At 41.9% G+C, this 24651-nt stretch overlaps 2 protein-coding genes across 2 annotated transcripts; one reads left to right on the top strand and one right to left on the bottom strand.

The window, feature by feature from the left end:
* Nucleotides 1–1455: 1455 nt before the first annotated feature.
* Nucleotides 1456–19232, bottom strand: LOC128715799 (UDP-N-acetylglucosamine--peptide N-acetylglucosaminyltransferase 110 kDa subunit). Its single transcript, XM_053810716.1, has 8 exons — nucleotides 19107–19232; nucleotides 17985–18180; nucleotides 17022–17232; nucleotides 16705–16888; nucleotides 16536–16604; nucleotides 11819–12015; nucleotides 1810–3912; nucleotides 1456–1720 (listed from the first exon to the last, which is right to left on the bottom strand). The coding sequence occupies exons 1-8, from the start codon at nucleotides 19230–19232 to the stop codon at nucleotides 1456–1458; spliced, it is 3351 nt and encodes a 1116-aa protein (XP_053666691.1).
* Nucleotides 19233–21723: 2491 nt separating this feature from the next.
* LOC128714834 (uncharacterized) lies at nucleotides 21724–22815 on the top strand. Its single transcript, XM_053809715.1, has one exon. The coding sequence runs from the start codon at nucleotides 21724–21726 to the stop codon at nucleotides 22813–22815; it is 1092 nt and encodes a 363-aa protein (XP_053665690.1).
* Nucleotides 22816–24651: the final 1836 nt, after the last annotated feature.

The raw sequence follows: 24651 nt of genomic DNA, 5'->3' as shown, positions 1-24651 counted from the left end.
GAAATAGGTATTTTTCCTCAAGGGAAAGGAAAAGCTTGCATGACAGAAATTTACCCCCGTGTGTTTGACATCATAACAACAATGTCTGTTTACGGTGTAGTGTCGAATGGTTACAAGTGCTGGTCTTGTGTGATGTCGTTTCGGTGTCGATTATAAAAGATTCGAAAGCGATTGAGTTGATCAAATAATTCTGTAATTGAAAAATCATACATTCAATTTTGTAGGCTTATGAAACAGGAGCACAGAAAAATACCTTCTATTCTTTTTCAGATTATGGAACGACAAATGACATTGACATTTTTTATCCATTCGATTAAGTTACTCCGGTTGATTGTGATTAGCCAGCATAACATTGATCATGCACCCGCTGTTGAGAAGTTTTGGACTAAGACCATGTCTCACCGTAACCTAGAAACCATTCAATTTCTAAATGTTTCGGATTCATAACAGCCCAATTTAAGACAGGTTATGATATTTACAGGATATTTCAAATCATCTACATTAACAGATATTCGAAGAGAAGCGATAGAACTCTTTTCAACCAACCTTTCGCGCAATTGTTGTGATATTAAAGATAAATGAACAACTTTTTCTGTCTAAAGTAATTGTAAACTTTTTTTTCTTTAATCGTAACATTCATTCAAAATTCTTATCTAGTAGATCGCAGATGAGTCGAGATAATATAATTCGACCAATATTTACGCTAATAACTTACACTTAGTGCTACTGGAGGCTCGAATATTCCACAAAATGTACCGTCATTTGCAAGTTATATACATTTTAGGATAAAATTTCGGTAAACAGATGAAAAGTGTTTGGTTGTTGCATGTGTGAAGAAGGGAGACAGTTCTGTATTCGCCAAGAAGTTTTAGCTTTCACTTGGTATTGCGTTCCCGTACGGTGTAAGACGGTAGAACGGTGGCTTGCGTAAAGGGGAATAAGGTTTCCTGTTTTAATTCAAACGGCGCTAGGTAAACTTGAAACGTTGTCAAATTGCTATGTACATTGTTTGTTCGCGTTCACGAAATAACGCAAAAACGATAGGATTATTTTCAAATGAAATTAAGTAAGTAGTGCTACCTTTTTTAATTTAAGTAACACTTTCGAAGACACCTAACATAAACAAAACATCGAAATGCAATATTCTGCCGATGTGAAGAAGAAAAACGCACACGATTCATGTTTAGTAGTAAAAAAAATTAAACCTTTCATTGCTCTCACCGTATACGTCCCTAACGTAGGAAAATCTTAAACAATTAACAACAAACTTCATTCTACTAAATTACCACAAACGCACACTCAGAAATTACACCAGTATTTCAGCCCATTTTCACACAAACGTGAGTGAAATGCTTTAAAAACATTAAAATTGCAAACAAAGCATGGAAAGTATATCCTTCAAATCTTTTTTGTCAACCATCGAAGGTTGCGCTTCTATCCTATTCCCAAGTAAATTTACTTCTCTTTCGCGGCAATATGATCTGGTCGTTCGCCACGTGCGAATCGTTCCCACATTTTATAGAAAAGCGTTTCCAAACCCTGTGCGTACTGCTTGCAATCGAACAGTGGACTATCACAACGAGCTACCCACACCTTGGCGCGGATCGCTTTCAGATATTCTCTGTCGGTGCCGAGCTTGATTGCGATGTCCTGATACTCTTGGCGGGATTCGGCAATCAGTTCCGGGCAGCCGAGTGTTGCCAGTTGCGATGCGGCAACTCTAAAAAATGAGGAATATAAAAACAAGAGTAAAAATTGATCGATTATTGATAACAGGCTTTGCATTGTCATCTGTAGATGACCGCTTACCTTGATGCCAATGTTTCAGCAGGAAGCGTTACTACGGGCGTTCCCGTCCAAAGCACATCCATCGATGTCGTGTGTCCATTGCAGAGGGGCGTATCCAGACATACATCAGCTAGTTGGCCACGGCGTACATGTTCCTCCTTGGCGGCAACATTCGAGAAGATGATGCGTCCCGCAGAAATACCCAGCTGCTGGGCGGTGGCTTGAATGTTAGCCTCACCGACCGCCGGGAACCGTAGCAGCCAGAGCACAGAGTTGGGAACGTGTTTTAAAATCGTAACCCAAGACTGCAACGTCAGTGGATCGATCTTGTATAGCTGATTGAAGTTACAATATACAATCGCATCGTCCGGCAAACCATACTGTTGCCTGGTCGTAACGACAATATTCTGTGGCACTTCCTCACCGGTTGCGGCCTTGTTGTTTGTTTGCGTTGTCGCTAGACCGTTCTGCACTACCACACCATTCAGGGAGGTTTGCACCTGACCGGATGCGATCATTGTCTCGATCGGCGTTGTCGTTGGTAGTTCGGCTACCTTATGTTGAATTTCGACCGGCTTGTTAGCAAGCACCACCTCTCGAACCGTCTTCACATCGGTGCTCTCGACCAGCGGTGATAGATCAGTCGCATTGATCACGGCTACGTTGTCTGCAAGGGAATTGCTTTGCGTTTTGTTGCTTACAATTACCCGCTCCTTCAGATGCGGGAACATCTGCCGATGATCGCCAATGAAGTATGTGTGCGGCATGTAGGCCAATTTTTCGCTGTACTGTGCTTCCAGTGCCAATGGCGATGTGACCGCATCCGTAATGATATAATCCATGAACGATGCACCCGACGTGCCCGGGTAGCCGAGCCACATAACCTGCACCGGAGCGGGCCGCAGGGCGAAGATTTCATTTCGCGCTCCCTTCGTGTAGCCATTCATGTTTACCAAAATGTGGATACCGTCGGCGTGGATTCGATCAGCCGCTTTCCCATTGCAGGGCGTTTGCGATAGATCGATAAAGTGTTCCGTTTCACGGCTTATTTTACCACGGAACGTCGTACCATCGTCGGGGCTAAGCGCATAACAGAAGATCTCCACCCGGTTGCGCTCGTGCAATCCAGGAATCGACTGCATCAGATGTGATGTCGGGTGGTTACCGAAGTCGCTGCTTACGTACCCGATGCGCAGCCTACCATTAAGCTCACGACCAAACTTGTACGGTGGCTTGTGCAGTACGTTTATCTTCTCCAGGCACAGATTTGCGTGCCGTGCAGCGATCGTCTTGCGGAACTCGTGTGACAACGGATAAAGCATCGAGTGATGCGGATGTACCGACGGTAGCCGATTCTTATCCAACTGATCGGCAACGATCGCTACCAGCTTCTTCATACGCGCCTCATAGTCCGTCCAGTCGCAAACGATCTGCAAACAGTGTGCAAGGTTGCAGTACGCGTCCGGGAAATCGGGCTTTAGCTTCAGTGCCGTCCGGTACGATTGTATCGCTTCCGGGATGTTACCCGAATCCTTGTGAATGCTCGCCAAATTGCTGTGCGCGTCAGCGAACGCAGGATTTATTTGGATAGCGCGCGTGTAGCACTGCAGTGCACCGGCCACATCTTGCATCTCTTTCAGCGTGTTGCCCATATTGGAGTACGCATCGGCGAACGTTGGCTGGATGCGGATCGCTTCCTTGTAGTGCAGCAGTGCTTCGTTCAACTTGCCCTGCTGTTGCAGCACCGATGCCAGGTTCGAGTGTGCGGCAGCAAACTCCGGGAACACCTCGAGCGCTTTGAGGTACAACCGTGTCGCTTCCTCGATGTAGCCCTGTTCGCGCTTGATGTTGGCCAGATTGTTGAGCGAATCGGCATGGTTCGGGCAGAGGCGAAGGGCGATGTTGTAGCATTCTTCCGCCTCCTTTACCTGCCCCTTTTCCTTCAGCGCGTTCGCCAAATTGCAGTAAGCGTCGGGGAAGTTGGGCTGCAGGTCGATCGCACGCCGGTATGTATCGATCGCCAGATCGATTAGCCCCTGCTCGTAGTATACGCAGGCCAGATTTCCATGCACAACGGCATTGTTGGGTGACAAATTTAGCGCACGAAGGTATGCCGCGACGGCTCTAAAAAGTTAACGAAAACAAAAGCAAAAACAGTTGATCAATTGATGGAAGAAAAATAAGGTACACTACAAATTTTCATAAAACAAGAAGTATTTGAGATAGCAATGTAACCAATGCAATAAATGTCCTACTCCTTATCTTGCTATTTTACGAAGAGTATTAAAGTGAACCCTTAGAACCGTGTGGAGTGTTAAACCACAACGAAAACCTCTTCTTAAACCAACGGTGTGGCTAATTTAACTGGGATTGCTTTCAGCGCCACAATAACGGTCACACTTCACAAATTCAGTCACAAAAACTGAAACCCTATCTTTTTTTTAAACGAAGCTTCTCGCCTCGGTTAGGTTAACAGCGTAAAATTGCTCTTCAAAAATGTCACCACGAAGGGACACCCACATTCGTTCATTTCAATTTGCTCCTTTACCTTTTACCAAAAGGACTAGGAGTTTTCTCTCCTTTATACCCTGTCCCACGCATAGGGCACACGCATACACACAGAGCTTTCTCGCTATCCCAAGTTCCGCAATTGAGCGGAAACATAAAAGTGGAATTGAAATTGAAAACGGCTTTTATCAAACGTTCCCGTTGTAACAGGATTAGAAGGATTATGTGCAACGACCACCACCACCATACTCAACTAGAGACAGGGGCCGCGGCGCGCGGTTTCAAATGCTAAGAATCAGCTTTCAATTTCTAACATCATTTCGTGACGGGAGACGGTACTGCAAGTGAAGCTTCCCTGACGACAGACAGGCATCGAATAGATATTCGTGTATTCGCAAATGGGTCGATACGGATCAAGCCGGAGCATGCTTCCCCTCCTAGCCATGTGCCATTCTGGCGGTGAACGACAGGAAGTTTAATAAATTCCATTACATCAATAAGATTATTTTTAGCAAGCGCGTCCCAACTTCGATCTGCATCTGCTTTTCCAACGACATAGCACAGATGAGACAACGGTAAACGTATGTCCCTGCTTTCGATGGGACATTTTGCTATGTTCGCATCAGTCTTGTGCGAGGCAAAACGTTAAAAAAAATGTCCATCAAACTGTAATAATGACGCTTAGAGTAAACTGGTCATCGCTGATATTAAATCGTTCATCTATAAATTATTGCGGATATTTACGATAAATCTAACGGAAGGGATTTTTAAACTGGAATTGTACTACATAAGCTTTAGGTACTAAAAGGTATTGTTGTAATTGAAAAAAAAAAACATTATTTAATACCGTAAAAGCGGGAGACATACAATCATAATTAATGTTTAATGGCTGTAATTTTGTATCTGTATTTTTTCTCTCGAATAACTTTAGAACCATGAAAACATTTGAAATGATCGTTTTTGAAGGGTTGAATTATTAAAATACACCATATATCATGCGATACATGCTCTGTATAATTATTTCTGACGTTTGAAAATTAATACTTAACACCAAGTTGAAACTTTCCTAAGGCTATTCATATGCAGGCAAATAAAAACCTCAAGTACAATTCGCCATTCTTCCACGGGCAAGAAAGACTGATTGACATCCATTATAACTTCTTCTTTCCAAACGGTAAAGCTTCCATCTCCACTGAATAGGAGAACTCGTGCGGAAGGGAGTCTTGAGACATGTTTTGTGCGTGACTATTGTGTAATCGGGATATTCACACACTTAGATGCGACAAGATGCAAAGAGCACCCTAATAAACGTAAACACAGAGAGAAAGAGAGAGGCACATAAATAGCATCCTCCAACTCTTCATTGAAATGCATCGTTGAACATCTTTCTGTGTGCTCTGTATGTTAAAGTCGCTAAAGGGAGGATAAATCATAACCCAACCGGATTAAACGTGATATGCTAGGCAAAAATGGAGTGTTGTCAAATGATGTGCCTGAAGCAAAGATGGCTCACGTACGTGCAAATTAACGCGCACACAAGAGATGTTGAAAATTATTCTGTAAAGGACGAGCTAGTTGTTGGGTAAAGATCACCATACAGGGTTTTACAATCGATAGGATATGGCGAGCCTAACTTACGACATCGTATAAGATAACCGGTGAATGAAAGTAAAATCAAAATATTATAAAACGTAATTTGGAATTCCTATGCAGTGCATCCTTTGTTTAGGATTTCGTTATTTTATATTTTATATCTCAACGCTGGAATCCTCTTATACGTAAACAACCTGTCCGATTTGGCATTCGCTAAATTACGCACGCGATTCCCGCGATTTCAGTTTTATGTGTTTCTCTATCTATCTTCCAGTCGTCTAGTTCATTTGCGCAATGCAGTAAGTTAAGCTCACTATTGTATCTATAGTAAAAACCCTGTAAAGAGAATTTAGGAGCCACTAGTAGAATGAAAATTGTTTAAAAATGCTTTGTTTTGAAGAATAATCTCTCGTGGGTGGCAGAAAAAGGTAGGCTCCCAGTTATGTGGGGAGTAAAAACTTCGTGGGCGAAAACATGAACTGAAAGCAGCTGATCGTGTACACTGACACACACTTATCGACGATATCGCTTTCATGCATAAAGCTTATATACTATGCTTCAAACCAACGCTCCACTAGCTTAGGTTTCGCCTGCAGAAATAAAACTCATCTAAGCGTTGGCATATCCATATAATCATCATGATGATTATAACTTAAGCGTACGTAGGAGGACGATTTTGTTTTCCCATTTCACTCGCACATCATCATAGACAATCTCACCCGCTTATAACTCTCTTCGGTCGTCCGAAGCACTTTTGCTAACCTTTTGATGTAGAACTTAATCCAATCCAAACATCCTTCCTGGCTCGCTTTCAACTCCGACAGGGAATTATACGGATGGTACGGCGTTATGCGCACAATGGTGTAAATTACAATGCACTGATAATCCATTGCTGCTAGGTGGTGCACCGGCACACGATGAGATTTTATGTAGGTTTACTGCTCTCGTATAAGTGTTACTAGCTTGCCGTTGACCAGCGCCATGGCCGATAGAGGTAATTTGACAAAGGGCGACGATGAGAGTCAGTTGTACGGTTACTTAACCGGTTTCACTGTTCTGTTTTTACTCACTCCCGATAATGCTCGAAGGGGATGATTTCTATTAATTATTCCGCGTCCGTTGCTTCTCTCGTCACGCTCAAGAAACAATGCTGGCAGGCAGATGATGTACGTACATACAAATGAGAACTAGAACATGCTTGTAAACTAGCACAATTTAACAGTTCGCTTGATCCACCCGCAAATTGGCAGCATCCCCGAGAGGAGGCACCTTCTGAATCCTGTTGGATTCTCTTTAGTGGATTGCGCTATTAAATCGCGCTGGCATCGTTAGCTGATGAGATGTTTTGACAACCCATTCACAGGTGCAATAGCTGGCAAATGGACAGACTACGCCTCTTTTTCGTACAGTCCGCAAACCACTATCGATAGAACTGTTGGGCACACACGTCCAGGTGGTGTATTAAAATAGGACATAACAGCAAACACACACGCAAAATGTCAAAGTGGACACCGTAACCGCAACGTCCATTTCCCGGGAGACTCACACCGAAAACGGAAGCAAATAAATCAACTACTTCGCCTTGTGATAGACTGCCGCCCTCCGGCACAATGAAACGCTTCGTTTCAAACACTGCTAGAGCAGTTCTAATTTTCTTCGCTCTTTCTTTCAATGTAATAGCAGACTAGCTTGCCAGGAGCTTTCCATGAAGGAGAAGTACTAAAATAAGATACACATCATCCTACGCAAAGGAATTACCTGCCTTTTACAGGGTTTACAATCGATAGGATAAGGCGTGCGAATACAAGAGTTGAGAAATAGAATGAAATGTTTAAGGAATAAATTAGTTGAAAACCAAGTACAAGTATTCGTTATTCTTAAATATAATTTTAAATTCCTATGCTGTACATCATTTGTTTACAGTTACAAAAAATATTAAATTTCATATCTCAACTCTTGAATCCGTCTATACGCAAACAATCTGGCCAACAATTTGACCATTTGGCCAATTGTGCATTTGGTTGCACTTGCATTGCATGTATTAAGTAAGTTGTGCTCGCTGTATCCTATCCATTGCAAAAACCCTGTACTTCGTGCTTCCCCGTTGCCTTTCTACGAATAAATTAAATGTCGTCAAGTTCAGTGTTAAGTTTGTCGTTAGGAGGCTGTTTTCACCCCGAGGGAGGAATATTTACGCCCGGAGTGTTACAATTAAATTTGCCATACAAATACACCTGTGCTTCTCCGCACTGATAATGATGATCCAATTAGAGATTAGAGAAAAAGGACCCAGCTGATCCGATCCTTACCAGATTTCAGACCAATGCTACGTTTAACAATCATGCCCGTTTGCTAAGGATTTCCCCAACATTTCCTCTAAATTGTAGCTCTCAATTTTGATTCATGAAATATTATCGCTTGAAGTGACGAAAATATAGCTAATTTGGCATGTTTTGCATGAAGAGAGGGAGCAATTACGAACGTGGCGATCACTTCGATCACGACCAAAAACGGAAAGCTGCATCTGTCATATATTAGTGTGTTAGAATTGGGAAATGGGTTGTCTGTCCCTAAATTTGCAACTGCATCTTGCAGTCGGATTCAATTTTCTACGGGCAATCAAAATTATTAGGCGTATCCACATATTGCCGCTCTTGTCGCCGGTTGTCACACTGCCACGGACAGAGAGAAATGTGATGCAGTAGAAATTTAAAATTAGATCATTTCCGCTCGGGACGAGCATTACACATGTGTGGAAAATGGTGTCAAAATGAGAATTAATTGATGTGGGTAAGCGTTTGGCAATGGAACAAAACTCCTAAACAAGGAACGTGTGTATCACTGAATGCACCAAACCATAACTGAATAGTCATAAAAATCGTATTCAAGAATGTCGTAACGAAAAATCATTAAATTGGCTATTGTACACCCACGATGCACACGCATTACTCCGCAACTGATCAGTTCACTGCATACTACATACTGGGCAAATTAACAAATTTGATGACAGAAGTTATAATCACGGAATATAATGATTTTACTGGTTAAATTGTACACCATGATATTGTTCAGCTATTCGGTACAAAACTCATCCAAATAACGTCACGAGAACCAAACACAACACGTGTTTGGATGAACTAAATCCACAATGATGACACGTTACTGTATGTACTTCCCCCACTGGTGGATCCGAACTTTTCAAAAACAGCTTTCCCAATGTTTACACTCATTCATCCAATGACGATCTACCATGTCGTCTAGTTTACGCTTGATAGACGACGAATTGTTCTTCGATATCAAAAAACTTTGAACAACGCCATGTGGAAGCGGTCTTTAATACGCCGTAACAATCAATCCTTCGCGCAATTATTTATCACTTTCATGGAGATTAATTCCGAATTACGCTCCAGCGGTGGATTATCGGCGATGGAAAGGTACCAGTGAATTACTAACGAACTAATAACGAACAATGTAGGATCCGAAACTCTGACCGAACGAAACAACCTTTTCCGGCATTAACCGAATCGACACTGTGCGCTCACGCTGCCACAAGAAAGGGCACAGCTGAATCCCTTTTGGGAAAAAGGACACTTTTTTTTCCTCTCTCATAAACCATTTTCCATGCCACCGGTTAGCTTCTCTCAAACTTTGTCGCGTACACACAGACGGCACGGCACATTGGCCCTCTATTTTGCTCTCAGTTACACCACTGTTCTCTCGTACGTTCCAACACGCTTTCCCACTTCCCGTATAGTACAGTGCGTCGTCGTGTAGGACCTTTTCCTCCCATTCCTCCCTCTTGATCATATGAGCGGCGTTCTTTCGCGCCAATGATGAATATGCGATGTACTCAGGCGATTTGCTACGCAAAGGGAAAAAAACCCAGCGGGACATGAAATAAAAATTGAGTGCTGTTTTTCAAGAGTTTTTCAAAACCTACCGTTAAAACACATCTCCTTGCTGTGCGTCTGCTACCTTGCCACTAGTGCCGGCAAATATGGGAAGTTGGCTGTAAGTAGCAGCAGCACTTCACTGCAAGAACTCGCTGAAGAGAAAAGCGAGCCATCGGGCTGCAGACAACGGCAAGAAGCAAGCAACGCAGCTGTTGCGGGGAAGAGGACTCCAAAACCTCTTTAGAATTCATAGCGAACGACGAATACACAGCATAGAAAAATTTGCTAACTTCTGTCAGGACCGAAGTCGCGGAAAATGGGCACTTGAACGGCTGAGTTGAACCGAATCGTGGAAGCGTGAAATATTTTGCGGGAGGAAATATTTCACCAGACAGGTTAGGCCAGCACCAACGCTATGGTAAACGGATCGCGATACGGATTACCTTTAGACAAACACAGACGAAAGAGAGGATGGCCGCCTCGGAGTGGTACGAAGGAATTGTTTCTACCTTGTTTTCACACCCACTGCTCCTGCGATGGAAATTCCATTCAATTGGATCCGACTTCCCTTTCATTCCGTGGATGGTTGAAAGATTATTGAAGCATGTTAGATACAAAATATAACGCCATCTGTCTACGGCGAATGAATGATATTTTGGATTTTCCAGAGCAGCCGTGGCACATCTAACATAACTCACGGAATCGAATCGATATTGTAAAACAAAAGTAGTACTTTCGTTATTACCCTGTACAACGTTTGGTTGAAAATGGATTGCCACTGTTCAAACTCATAATGCAATCAAATCGGTGGTCTACAACACTACATTCATCCAGCGAAACGGTTATCGAACCATGTGGCGTATGGCAGTGGGACCGCGAACTAAATTATGCAATGGTAGAAATGAAGGACAATAACTCAACTTCATGAACTGCTATCTAGATACAATAGACACATGCAATAGGACTATCACAACACGACTATAGTACGCGACATGTGTATAATGGAATAAAACGTCACCCAACCCAACGGATCTGTAGTAGTACCCGTGTCACATAGTTGATGGACGCACTTAGATAAAACATTATTAAAAATCTACCATTTTCCACATGATTTCCTTGCTTCTTCTTCTTCTTTATTGGCAAACGCCCTCAAGAGGTCTAGATCTGTCATTTATGGCATTCTTTGGTATTATTTTTACTCGTAGCTGAATAATCAAGCCCTGTGAACGAAGGGGTATGGCCTGGATGGGATTTTGGACCGTTCCTGTCGTGTGAAGAACGGCGTCGCTACCAAATGCACCACCGGATCGCCCATTCCATGTTTAATCGTGATAAAAATACGATGCTTTGCGATAGACATTCTACCGTGTCTAGGATATTCAGGCATCATTTTCATGCCATGCATCAACTCCCACATTCGCTGGATCAGAACGGATTCAGTTTCCTGGAAAAAATAATGCTCTGGGGATAAATTTTAACATGCCTATACGCCTCTGATAAACCACAATCCAACAAAGGAAAGGAATGCCGTATATTGTTCGTCTAATATACCACAAAAATAAAACAGAAAAGAAACAGACAGCACGTCGAACTAGATTTCACATATTTCTACATTATCGGTGAGCGAAACTTCGTCACATCGACCACACATCAAACTGGGACGGACTGTCCTAGCAAACCGATGCACAGATATATGTGGCGAACGAATTACGCACGCACGGGAAAGAAGATTACTCAAGTGGCAATGAGTTTTATTTTTAAATCCACACACCATGCCGGGATGGGATGCTAATTATTACCTTCATAGTTTTGTCGAAGGTTGGGTCTTGCCCGACACTGTACTCTTGTGATCGTATCGACACACATCTCGTTCAAACATCAGTCCATTAGAATTAAAGTAGTGCCGAGCATGGCAAGGATGATGCATCGTGGTAGAAATACGACCCGCATACCCAGAGAATCCCTCCTACAGTAACATAATTATGATATGGGCATCCTTCCGAACCTCTTCGTCATACACCGCCAGTCTTACTCACCTGTCGAAGATGCGGGCTTCCTTCAGCACGTTGCCCAGATTGATGTAGGCATCGAGGAAGTTCGGGTCGAGTGCAACCGCCTTCTCGAAGTGATGTATCGCCAGCCATATCTCACCCTGCGCATTGAAGACACATCCGAGATTGCTCCAGGCCACCGCAAAGTCTGGTCTAGTTTCGATGGCTTTCAGATAGCATGCCTATACACAACGGGTATCAAGACAACCGCAATACAATACCCCGCACGACACACATTCCGGGAGGGATGAGTGTGGTGTAGCGTGTTTTGGTGAATTTTGCGTGGGTTATATATTGTTTCAGGTTTACGCACATATCGGAAGTTGAGTTAATATCGGAAAAAAGCCAACAAATAACAGAAAAATGCACAATTTTTGTTCATTTAAAACGTGTAACGATGGAGAAAAACGATCGAAAAAGAACGAGAAAAAGAGAAGACAAAGAAAAAAGATTAGTACTACGGCCGGTTTCGGGCAAAACATTTAATGTGTGTGTGTGTGTATTGAAACGATTTATGGATCATATCCTTTCTATTCTTTTTTTTGTTGATTACTTATGAAAATGTGAACCAATCCGTGTGGTTGGTGTGAGCTTTTAATATTTTTCTTCAATGAACAAATAATAATGAAAATACTTAGAAATTATGACTATAACGTATGCTTTCAATCAAATAACCGAAAACAAACAAACAAACAAAAACTATGAAAGAAAAACGGAAAACTAGTGATTTGTAGAAACGCTTAGTGAGAGTAGAAAATGATCGCGATCCACGCTACATTGTGCTTGGTGGGGACTACGCCTTTTGATTTTCGATTCGCTTAACGCGTTCTTTAATTAATGTTTTCTAATAGTTATAGCCGAAATCAAAAAGAGGACACTTTAATTTTGCTTGCATAAATGAAAGACAAAACAACTATGCCAATTATGAGCAGTTTCTATATGATCTTTTTTTTGTCCACCAATTGCTGTAGAATGTTTGTAAGGTGCTGCAATAGCGGCACATCTAATGTGTACCAAAGCTAATCTAGCATCGGTTTTGTATCGTGCATTGCAACCACTTTCTAGCTCTCTCTTCCATTCCATCAGTAGTCACGTTTTCCCATGAGCAAATTGCGCTCTTATCCCACCCCTGCAGACTTCCTTCATAATCAAAGAATGTAACTGATTCATATTCTCCTTTTTTTTTCCTAGTGTCTGAATGCAAATCCACACGCACGCACGTATCGCGCCCCTTTTCGTTCGGTCGTAGCGTCTCACAGGAATAAATCGTCCCCAGTCTGGCTAGTTGCGAACCACACAGCGGCACATGCACAGTTGTAGCTGAGGTTTCGGGGTTGATTTAGAGCATACGAATACGGGTGAATGTACTGCCCGGGTCGGGTCCCGGTGCTGCTGCTGCTGCAACTGCTGCGAATGCTTATCCGCGAATAGCGACCCCCTTTTTGCTGGCAAATGAAGTGGCCCGGCATCTTTTCTTTATTTTCGCTAAAAGTGCACACACGGCGGGAAGGAAGATGTGGGCTAAAGTGTATGTTATGCAGTTGCATACCCCAAACCCACAGAACGGTTGCACGAAACTGTACATAGAGCAAAAGTGGAAAACAGTGAATGGAAATATCGTGCGCCGCCACGGGTTGTGTTTTAGAGGGCAGGATGTTGCAGAAAAAACCTTTAAAAACAGCTACCTTATGCCTAAGAAAATATTATGTTTGTTTTCCGGTTTTCTATACAATTCTCCTCCTTTTTTAAGCGTTCCGCTCCCAAGAGCAGTGGCTGTTATGTTTCCCGGCTGTTTTCAAAACGGTCGGCGGGTTTTGGATAGCTAATGATTAAGGCTGTGACACGCGGCGAGATTCATCAGCGGTGATGGGCGCCAACGGGAGGAAAAATATTTAAGTTCATAAATGCACTATGTGAAGCAATGTGAAGCGATGTAAAAGGACAAATATTACGAGTTGATCGAAAAGGCAGAACCAACAACTCAGTTAATGAGATGTTTGACAGATTTTCTCTGAAAAAGGTAATAGCTTGTTAATCGTTAAAGTGCATGATGATTTCTTCTTTGTATACAAATGTAGATATTGTGTTAGATAACATAAAATGATGAATGTCAACTGAGATGACAATCAGAAAACGGCACGTAATAATTTTAAACATTATTTTCGAAAACTAGCTCTGATCGACTACTGATCGTTACTTCTAAATGGATTTCTCAGATACTTAGAATAGATTCTTTTAAACATTTTTAACAATTTCGGGTGGCTCAGGACTTTGGATGATGTCCATTACTTTGAGTCGTATTGTTTCCAAAATTTGTTTTAATTCTACAAGAATTTTGTGTCACCTAATTCTATTTCTGTCATTCCTTCTTAAAGTTTGTTCACAGTTTTCCAACTTGGCTGATATCCACAGTCGAATAAATTTTTGTAAAACCATTTGGAAATATTTTCTTACCATCGTGAAGGATTTATCGATAAGGTTTCCTGAAGAGAATCTTGTGAATTCAAAAAGTTTAATGCCTGTGAATGGAATTATTAAACAATTTACTAAATATACAAATAACTGCTTAAAGTCATACTATTATCAATTAGTTTTCTACGTATCTAAGGAGCAATAGTCATTTAGTATACAAAGAATAGGAAATCATCATGTTTAATAGCAATTTAAATCAAAAAAAGTTATTATAAGATGTGAAAATGAACAGATTGTATACTAAATATACAAAGTTATGATTACAATATTGATACAATCGGTTCATTTTCAGAGGAGTAGAAGCCTAAAGCAAAATGCAGCTGCAATTGTTGTTTTCTCTTTAATAATTGCAATAAGTTATAGTACAAACATTTTGCATTAGCCTTCTTTAAGTAGGCACATTAAAAGAGCGATATTTCCTAGAAACTTATAACAAGAAATACATTTCAACATGCAATATTCAGAGAAAATCTGTCAAACAGGATCGGGATTCTGCACATCCTTTCCCATGGCTTCATCATTTGCTGGACTGCATCATCGGCTGCCATCAAACAATAGCTGGAAAATGTCGCCTGCATCTGTAAATTTTCTTAAGCCTAAGTAGCTGTTTAATAGTCAGGTTTTTTCGAAACATCCTACAGCATATCATCAATCACAACCCACATCAGTTTTCGCAAACAAATAAAGGAACGGAACAAGTTTCAATTTGAATTATTTTACGAAAATAGATGTGGGTTAGCAACCGACCATTTAAAATAGGAAAGATATATAGAAATTAAAAGTAAAAGAGTAGAAAAAAGAAACAAAATGCCAGAAAGTACAAATTCTAAAGTTAATCGTATAATGGCTCTAAACTTGACGAAATGGACCGTTGAAATGGCAGGCCGCTGTTGTTGATCGCTTCGACCAGATACTATGGTGGGATGGATACGTAAATACGGCGTGTGGATGCACATTTTGATATAGTTGAATGTGTTATCGAAACATATAATTAGAATAAATAAAGGTGGCTACCACATATATACATATAACACGTTCAACCGATTCCATTCTAAGGCTTCAGATGCTGGATGTAATAGTGTTAAGCCTTTTAACTAGGAAAAAAATGTTTGTTGTTGGGAATAAAAATCTGTTACAGTCTCGGAAGTTGTATGCTAAAAACAAATCTTATACTAAATATGTATAAATCCATGTTCGATACTAATTGGACAAGAACGCTTCTATTGGAATCTTCGTTGGAAATAGGTATTCATATTTCCAGCCAGCATATCATAATGCTCATCATCGTCATCCGAAATGGAAATCCCATAGGAGTTCTTGTCGTTAGAGCATCCAACATGTTACGTTACCTGCCGCGATCAGTGACCCGGAAGATGATTATTAAATTATCGTATCATTTCGATGCCACCTTGTCCCAGGGCCGTAGATATTACTGCAACAGCTACAACGGCTATATTATTGCTGCCCGATCTCTCTGACCGATCAGTAAATGATCGCGAAGGTTCCGTTTTGGAATTGGTACAACAGAAATAATAATGTGACGAACGTCTCAATCGGACACTGTCGACGTAAGGCCAACATTTGCATTTGATTTCATAATATAACTTCTGTGTAGCTCGATTGAAACGCTCACGTCATGCAATATAATAAACTAAAGTTATACGCGTGCCGCATCTCGTGCTGAAATAGTTTAGGCAAGAATCGTATATGATCAATCAGATTAGGTTTTTCCGTGTACGCCTGTCTATTCTTTCTCGGGCCAAACTCGTAACATCCATCTTAATGCCCCGTAACGTTACGATGTTACACATCTGTAGTGGAGGCTAATGCGATTTAAATGATATCTGAACGTTTTCTATTTTTTGTTGTTTGAAAAATGGATCAAAAACATAAAGGATGAACCGTGACGATAGTTGTGTTTAACGTAATGCCTTTCATGGATTTTATTTGCAATCATCTTTCGAACGAGCAAGGTAATGATAAACAATAATTTCAAATTTTAGATTCATATTTAAGGTTTGAGTAGAGAGCATTTGCAATTTCCAACTAATTTCATATTAATGTTTATTCTTTTGCGAAAGATTAGCTTGCAATGGTAAACGTAATCTTGTTCGGTAGGCACTTCTCCGTGGTTAAGCATCACACAACTACCGACACAACACAATCAATGACACGAAAAATGAATAGTGAAGATGAGCTACTTTTTGGGGGATTTACACACAGCACTTACCTTTGCTTCGTCAAGCCGGCCTAGTGCTTTCAACAAATTTCCCAAATCACTTCTCACGCAGTACAGATCCTGATAAAGACGGAAAAGTGGGAAAGTTGATGAGATTTGTAGCCTTGTAAAGTAACACAAATGCTGCTGACACTGTACACTGCAAACGATTGATACTAACCGGGTTGTATTGCAGGGCAGTGACGTATGCTTGGACTGCCTGTTCCATGTCACGAGCTGCAACTAACGCAGCGGCCAGGTTGATGTACCCGTCAATGAAATCGGGCTTCAAACGCACTGCATGTCGATAGTTTTCTAGGGCTTCCTGAAGCTGGCCGCGCTCCTTATAAACATTTCCCAGATTGCTACAAACGGCACGAAAATGTCATGGCGAAACATTCAGCGGAATGAAAGAGAGAGAAAGTTATGGTTTCAGTCATGGAGTGCGAGGCACAATGTTGCTTCAAGTACGGGTACAAATGATGCTCCGTTCCTTACCTGTAGGCTTCGGCGAGCAGCGGGTTTTGCTTGATGGCCAGTGTAGAAAATTGTGCCGATTTGTCCAGCCTTCTGCACTGAAAATGAATCGACGACAGAAGCAAAAGTACTCCCGTATTGTTGCTTTCCTGGCGCCAGAGCTGCATGCAGTGGCGTTCAGCATTTTCGTAATCAACCGCTTGATACTCTCGGTGTGCCAACTCCAACAGGCCTAAAACGTGCGCAAGGAAAGACAACAAAGTTTAGTAAAAAAAAAATAGATGTTCATTCCAATAATAGCACAGCCGGCTGTCACTAAAATAAACTTAGCAAGATGTTCACTTTTCATGGCCAACTGCGGTTTTGTACGGGAAACTACCAAGCGAGGATTTCGTGTTCCTGTTCGATAGTCTCTCTTCACTTTTGCAAGTCTAGAATGGAGTGGGGAATAAACGTGACTATTACATGAAATCTGTTCTAACCAGTAGCTTCATTCCTTCGCTCTGTGCATTGTTACATTCTACCACCACTACTGCGACTATCACTTATGGTTCTGAGTCACGTTGTAGCGAGAAAACTGCAGCAATATGTGCTAAGGAAAGAGCATCGGTACTAGCGTGAAAGAGAGCGCACCGAAAGCGCGTGACCGGGTGATTGTGGGAAAATCAATATGCGCGTCGTCGTATGACAGCGGTCTGTCCTTGAGGGACAAACACAAGGGACATTCATCGACAAAATGCAATTTTTAATTAGCTATTTCCAATCATTTCCAGATAACAAATCATGGGTGTACGCTACCGTTAAAATATGCAACGCAGCTAACCGCTCTCGTTAGTTCACATGATTTGGATTTCTAATCTATTAATCTCGTCAGATAGGCAGAATGCTCCTACTGCGTATTGTTTTATCTAATGTTTTTAAAACAACGTCCAATTCTGGAATTTTCTCAAATCTAAAGCCGACTAACTCACGCACAACACTTACCAGCAGAAGACAGCTGATTCGCTGGATCCATTTTTACCGAAATGCTTTGTTGCTGCTGCTGTTGCTGTGCTGCTAACGCAGCAGCCTGTGGTGAACCGCCCTGGGTCTGTACTGCGCCGGAAATTTGTCCTTGCATCTTAATTGCTTCGATTCTGCGACGCTTCCGCGTAAGTTCACTGTCGACAGCTGCAGTTATCTATGAGATCGCAACCGAACGGAGGTGTGTAGCAGCCAATCACCACATTTTACACCACGACGCGATGAAACGGCACCCAAAATGCAGAACACGGCAAGCGTTTGCGTTGTGTGGTTAGTATCAGTTTGTTATGTAAAAACTTCACTCCAGAGGTTAACACCTTCGTCTTGGCACTGATTGTAACGTAACCCTGCGGTCGGATTTGCAGCAGCAAAAAAGAATGCCTTTACTCTTTCCCGTAATATTTTGCTGAGCGTTTTCAATCAGCACACACCAACTCTAATCGCCATCTTTTCTCGGAATTATCGTCGTCAGCGCGATGCTTTTGCTCGCAGCTGCCGTCCAATAACTCCTTGTCCTGCTCTAATCGATGTGGCTTTCTCTTGCTCGCACGTATTAGCCGCATTAGAACACCTCAACAATTGTTATTCCTCTCTCTCATTGAGTATCGCTCGTTTTGGACGGTGCGCATTGGTGAGGAAACTTGTATGCGTTTATAGTGCTCACTTCAGCATTCCACGTCCATCAAGAGCAATGAACTTTTCATCGCTGCTATCGCACATCGTATCGAATTTTCAACGACGGAATCATTCTAGAACGTTTGATGCACATATGTTCAATAGAACAAAAAAAAATAAATTATGCATGCATCGCTGCTGACGCATTATTCTCCGTTTAATTGTATGTCACATGATTAAAACCCTTTCTTATTTCATGCTAAATTGCTAACAAAGTGTAATTCAACCTTGCAAAAACTAGCACAGCGTGAAACAAATGCTACGTTCGCTTTCACCTTGGACAAAGAGAGCTGGCTGACGAGACCGACCAATGGGTCATTTTTTTTCTTCATTGGCTAATCAGTGCTGACGAAAGGGTATTTCCTCACTTTACATTTCGTCCCATGCAACCCCATAAACCACTCTTACCGCATGTAAGTTTTCAACTTGTTCCGGTTCGCCTTCAGTGCTGTTGTTGTTGTTGGTAATGATGTAGTACACGGTCTGATAAGAGTATTTTCCTACACCGTTTTCTGCATTTTCCACAGAGGACATTGTTTCTTGCCACGATACGCGTTACCGATACGGTGCGATTCTCAGACAGGCTCACACTCCCAAATATACAAAAAAAAACCTGCACGCACCAGACGGTGGGGTGGGTTATGCCACTATCGTGATTGAGCTAAATTTGTCGACTGTCCCTTCGCCCGACGTAACTTCAATTGAAAACTGCAACCCTGTCGATTAGACGGATGACAGGGATGCAAGAAGGTCGGCACTTGCTTGATCTCTTTTCGGTGGACGTATGGAAAATGGAACACAACGGGGTTGGATTTGCAAATGATTTACTATTCACTCAATATCGATTCCTTCCGTGGGGGGTATTCTGTTTGGTCGCGGAGTTTCAACGATATTTCCACAGCAACCTCTATACGCACACAGTTGCTAATCAGGATAGAAGAGGAAAAACACTTGATGCATTCACGCAGCTGATTCCCAAGGAACAACCAATCGCAGCGAATTATGTGTACGCTGTCGGAACTGAAAAATGTCAAATTATATGGGAGAGAAATGTAAAGCCATGTTTGCACTAAAAACAACCAGCGTATTTGTTGAGCAAATTACATTTACTATTAAATTTTAAACAAAATCCGCTGAATATCATTGTATTAAATTGATCAATTTGGACAAAAATACATTTGTTTCGGTAAATTTGCATAGGTTACAGCCAAATAAATTTGTCTTCTATATTGAAAACAATTTCGGTTTTACGTCGTATTAATACGCGATTTTTCCTTTACTTCCGACACTCTCAAAAGTCGACGAAACTACGCCAACTGTCACCGCCGTTCGTCGATTTGCTTATGGTTCTGTTTTTTGATGAATCACAATCTCGCGCTCGCTGTAGTTGGCTTCGAAAAAAGTGCTTATGCCAGTGTGTGTGCGACAGTGTTCAAATGTGTGCGCTGTTTGTTTTCATCACAGATCGTGCCATTGGATTCGAGTGAATAAAATATTCGTTTGTGTGCATTTTCCTAACCAGAAAACAGCTAGGTACAAAGCATTATTAATCCATTGTCCTGTTTCGCATCCGTGGAAGGTAAATATTTTCCACCCAGCGATGCGCCATTGCGTTGCATTTTGGTTTGTGCTTTCCTTGCTGACGAAATCCCTCATCCGCAATGGTGCCACCAAACCGTGTGGGGTGAATGTCACAGTGTTGGCGATCAAAGTGCGCGCAACCAGTTTTGATTGATAGTTTTCGTTTGGGTTTTGCGAAACAATTTCGTCGCGCTTATGTAAGTCCTGTGCAGTGTGTGCGTGTATGTGTGTAGGTTTGCATTAGAATGAAAAGGCATTGATGGAAAATTGTGTTTTCCACAAGGGGCAACAAAAGTAGAACGAGTGTGAGGCATTACAAGAAATGGGGAAAAAACAAACATATACAAACACGCACACACACAGTCCACAAAAAGGCCTTCCTGTTTGACGTCACGTACATAGAGGGCTGACATTTGTAGCGCCTGTAGTGGGGGTAGGGTGAAGGAATACAGGAAAAAAAACAGTCAACATTGTGGATATGCATTAAAATTAAGTCTGTTTTATTGTGGTTGTGTTTACATATGCTCAAAGGCAATTCTGATTTTCCACAACTGTTCACACGAATCTCTGGCTCGCGGAAAAGACAGATGGAAATATTTGTTTCTATTGGCTGCGCAATCCCATAAAAGGTCATCCAAGTGGTCTGGTTGCAGCGGGTCCTTTTCTGGAAATTTCCACTTCCTTGTTCCGCTTTATTATTGCGGAAGTAGATGTGTGTGGCGCAAAACTCATAAGCTTGCTGTTGTAAAGTAGCAAAACCATCGATACCAAGTAACTGGCGTGCTTAATGAATCTGTTGAGAAGAGTCAATCTTATGAATCTTCCGTGGGGTTTCATTCAAATCAGGAGTCGACTCACAAAAGGTTGATGAATCCAAAAAATTCACCTCTGTCTCTATTTTCAAAATAGAGATTCCGTTCAAAGAATCTTCCCGAAACATGAATCTGGATTAGATTCACCAAATACTAATCACAACATTACCAGTATGCATTATTCATTTAATTAACACATACGTTTCCAAATTGTGATCGTGTAGCGTTTTATAACATATTTTGCTCATGTTACGGTCAACTGGCTTAAGTGAGGCAACTAACTGTGCAACTGCAACTGGCACGTTGAATGTGGGTTTTTTTTATAACCAAACTTGGCCTCCTTAAGTTGGCCAATATAAGTTTTCCTTACTTGTTCAACATTGACTTTTATGTGTTTTCTTAACTATTTCAGAATATTTGCTGATTCAGATATAGAACCTAGATACAAATTGTACTTGCCAACAAAGCAACCAAATCGCGACATCAATTGACGGTGATGTGAGATAATTGCTCTTTGTTTTACCCAACATCGTAAGGTAATTGTATAATAACTGCAAATCTTTATACGCTGCTGAACAATAATGGCGAAAACTCCTTTGTAATTGTAGCTTTCAGTAAGAAAAGCAAACACAATGGCTTCCGAAATAGACGAACAAATCCGGCTGGAAGATACGCTCAAAACGTTCCAGCAGCTGCGTGCCGATTCATCGATAAGCGGCAAACCTACGACCGACAATGGAAGGAATCCATTTCGGGCGGAACTGGACAGTGCCAGTGAAACGCGAATGAAGGATCGTCAATTAATAAGGAAAATTTTCGGTAATCGGTGCGAATGTGGTGCCGAACGGGCACCCATCGCTACGGTAGCAATGCACCACGGCAAACATAGCGCCTCGATGCACCTGGAGCACGGTATACGGAATCAACCCACCTTCAAGCACAAGCATCGTTCCGATCGGAAGACGATTGTGCGGGACTCGATGCTACGTAACATCGGCAAGTGTGTACATCAGAATCTTCGCAAGCAACACGAAGGAAAGGGAAACGCTGGTCCGTCCGGTGCCTCGCTCAAGCCATCCCTTTCGGAGACAAATCTCACCAAATGTTTCGCCGGCGAGGCTAGCGATGATATGCTCGATTTTAGGTTACTGATCACACAGTGTAACGATTTGACACTTGTGCCGGGTGCCTCCACCGGTGTGGGATCCACATCCTCATACCTGCCGGCGGGTGAAGAGCAACCGAATTTTTCGCACAACAGCTTCCGAGCGCTCCGCACGACAGACCTTACCTGGCAGCAGCTCAGCCGAACCACGGTCACCGCACGGCACAATCGTAAGCGGCAGCTGAAGAAATCCAACAGTACCTCATCGCTTGACAGCGACGGCAGCAGTGTGGAGGTGAACTTTAGGGGCAGCGGAACGCGTTGTGGTTCATCGCAAGGTACCGTCGCGATCGACGGTGATGGGCTGGCAATGGCGTCACTGTTTCCGGCGTTGCCCTCAGGTAATGCTACGGCCGGTGGCTCATCGCCGACCAGCAGCAGCAGTAGCAGCACGAACGCATCATCTGCTTCCTCGTCTGCTGCGGCTTCCTGTTCCCAGCAGGCCCGCCTTAATGCCATGCCCTGCGATGTAACGATCGACGAAATGGCAAGCTATTTCGAGACGCTCGTGTACATCCCGAAGAAAATGTCCAGCATGGCGGAAATGATGTACATCTAATGCGATACGGAGGCTTACCATACATTACTGTCTCAGCTTGTGACTTTATGGGGCGGGTAGTTTTTGTTCGTAACGGTGTCGTGTCCTGCTGTACATTTATTTCACTCTCCCTTTTGTTTTAGGTGTTAGAATTATAGCATACAACGCAAATGGGTGCCCTGTTTCTAACCAGCCAAACTTATTTGTTGGATGCGCGTTAGCCATGTGGAAATTTTTGAATTTTTTATTTACCAGTAGCAAATATTCATTTCGAATACGGTTTATGCGTTTGCCACTATACAAGCGCACTCCTCAAAATGCAAAGCAGTGCGGGAGAGTTCAAATTAAAGGCAACAATGCACATGCTCTTGAAAGCGTTATATCAATTAGTTTAAAATTTGCTCACAAACACAACGCGTACGCGTACAATAACTTCTTTTGTCGGACCGGATCGTTTGTATGTGACATGTATGTAGTGATAAATGGTTGTTTTTTTTAACAAAATAGTAGCCAAACATTTTCTTTTTAAGTTTTCACACTGAACAAATCGATGCGTGTCTATATTATCATTGCGGAGTCGTACGAGAAACTATGGGAAGTCACTCCGGTAAGCCACCACCGCTCGGTAGTGTGCGTATGTGTGTGTTGTTAGGTTTTTCTATTCAAAACCATTGCTAGTATCGGTGGTGAAAATGTAATACATCCGGTCCTATCCACAGTATATAGACGAAAAGGGAAACGTAAGGACAAACATACTTTATTCTACCCATTAAGCTCCATACATTTCATTGCAAGTAACGCCCCATACCCCATTATCATCGTGATCGTGATCGATCAATTATAGCGAAAGTGTATTTTCCAATACTACCACACTGTATGAGGTATTTTTCTGTCCTTTTTTGATAGTAAGGTTGTACTCCCTAGCTCATGTTTTATTTTTGTAATACCCACACCAGTCATATTATGCGCCGTAGTTACAGAAAAGTGTCTCTCTTTCTCCTTCCTCGGAGTGCGCAGCTTAGAAAGCATGAAGATGATAGTTGTAAGAAAAAGGAATGAGAATTTCGAGGAGAGAAACGGAAATATGTAGATCGAATTTATCAATCGTTCTTCATTTTGTATTGATTGTTTTATCTGAATAAAGGAAGCACATGATTCCAGGTTAAAGTTTGGTAATATATTTGATGTAATTTTGAGCAAGATCTCGACAAAGGAATAATAGAGATCAACGATGAAAATGTAATGTAGGAAACGATAATATCACGTCTAATAGGTATATTCTTGTGTCCCAACTGTATATGTAGCGGCTAAAGACCTGCAGGAAAAATGTCTTATTACTGATGACTTTGGATTAACTGTAACATCGCAGTATTAGACAAAAGGTCATTACAAAGAACCACATGACCCAGCCCATTAAGTCCTTTCAGGTCATTTATACGGACAGAGGAGGTGTAGTTGGGCCAAATTGTGATGAAGTGATAGCGAAAAGTATTGAAAATCTTATAAATTTAATCGATGCAATAGCTACTCCAACTAATACTTACCCGTGTATCGCACGAAAAGCTTAAATAGCTTAAATAATGTATAATGAAAAATCCAATACTCTTCCTTCATTTTTTTATGTTATTATTTATTTAAAGTTAGCTATCCTTTTTTATTTACAAAATACTTTAAACGCTATTAGTTTGCATGTCCCTTTCCAGCCCAGTTCCAGTGTCCCAACGCCCCGCAAAGGACAAGGACGATAATGTAATAACTTAACTCCTGTCTATATGCATTGCTGTCGATACAACAGGGGAACGATTCGCAAGAGCTTGGGGACAGTTTGATGCATGGTTTGGCACGTTTCCGTTTTGC

Source organism: Anopheles marshallii, chromosome 3, assembly GCF_943734725.1.
Source record: "Anopheles marshallii chromosome 3, idAnoMarsDA_429_01, whole genome shotgun sequence".
Classification (NCBI taxonomy): Eukaryota; Metazoa; Arthropoda; class Insecta; order Diptera; family Culicidae; genus Anopheles; species Anopheles marshallii.
This window is presented reverse-complemented; position numbering and strand designations above follow the sequence as displayed.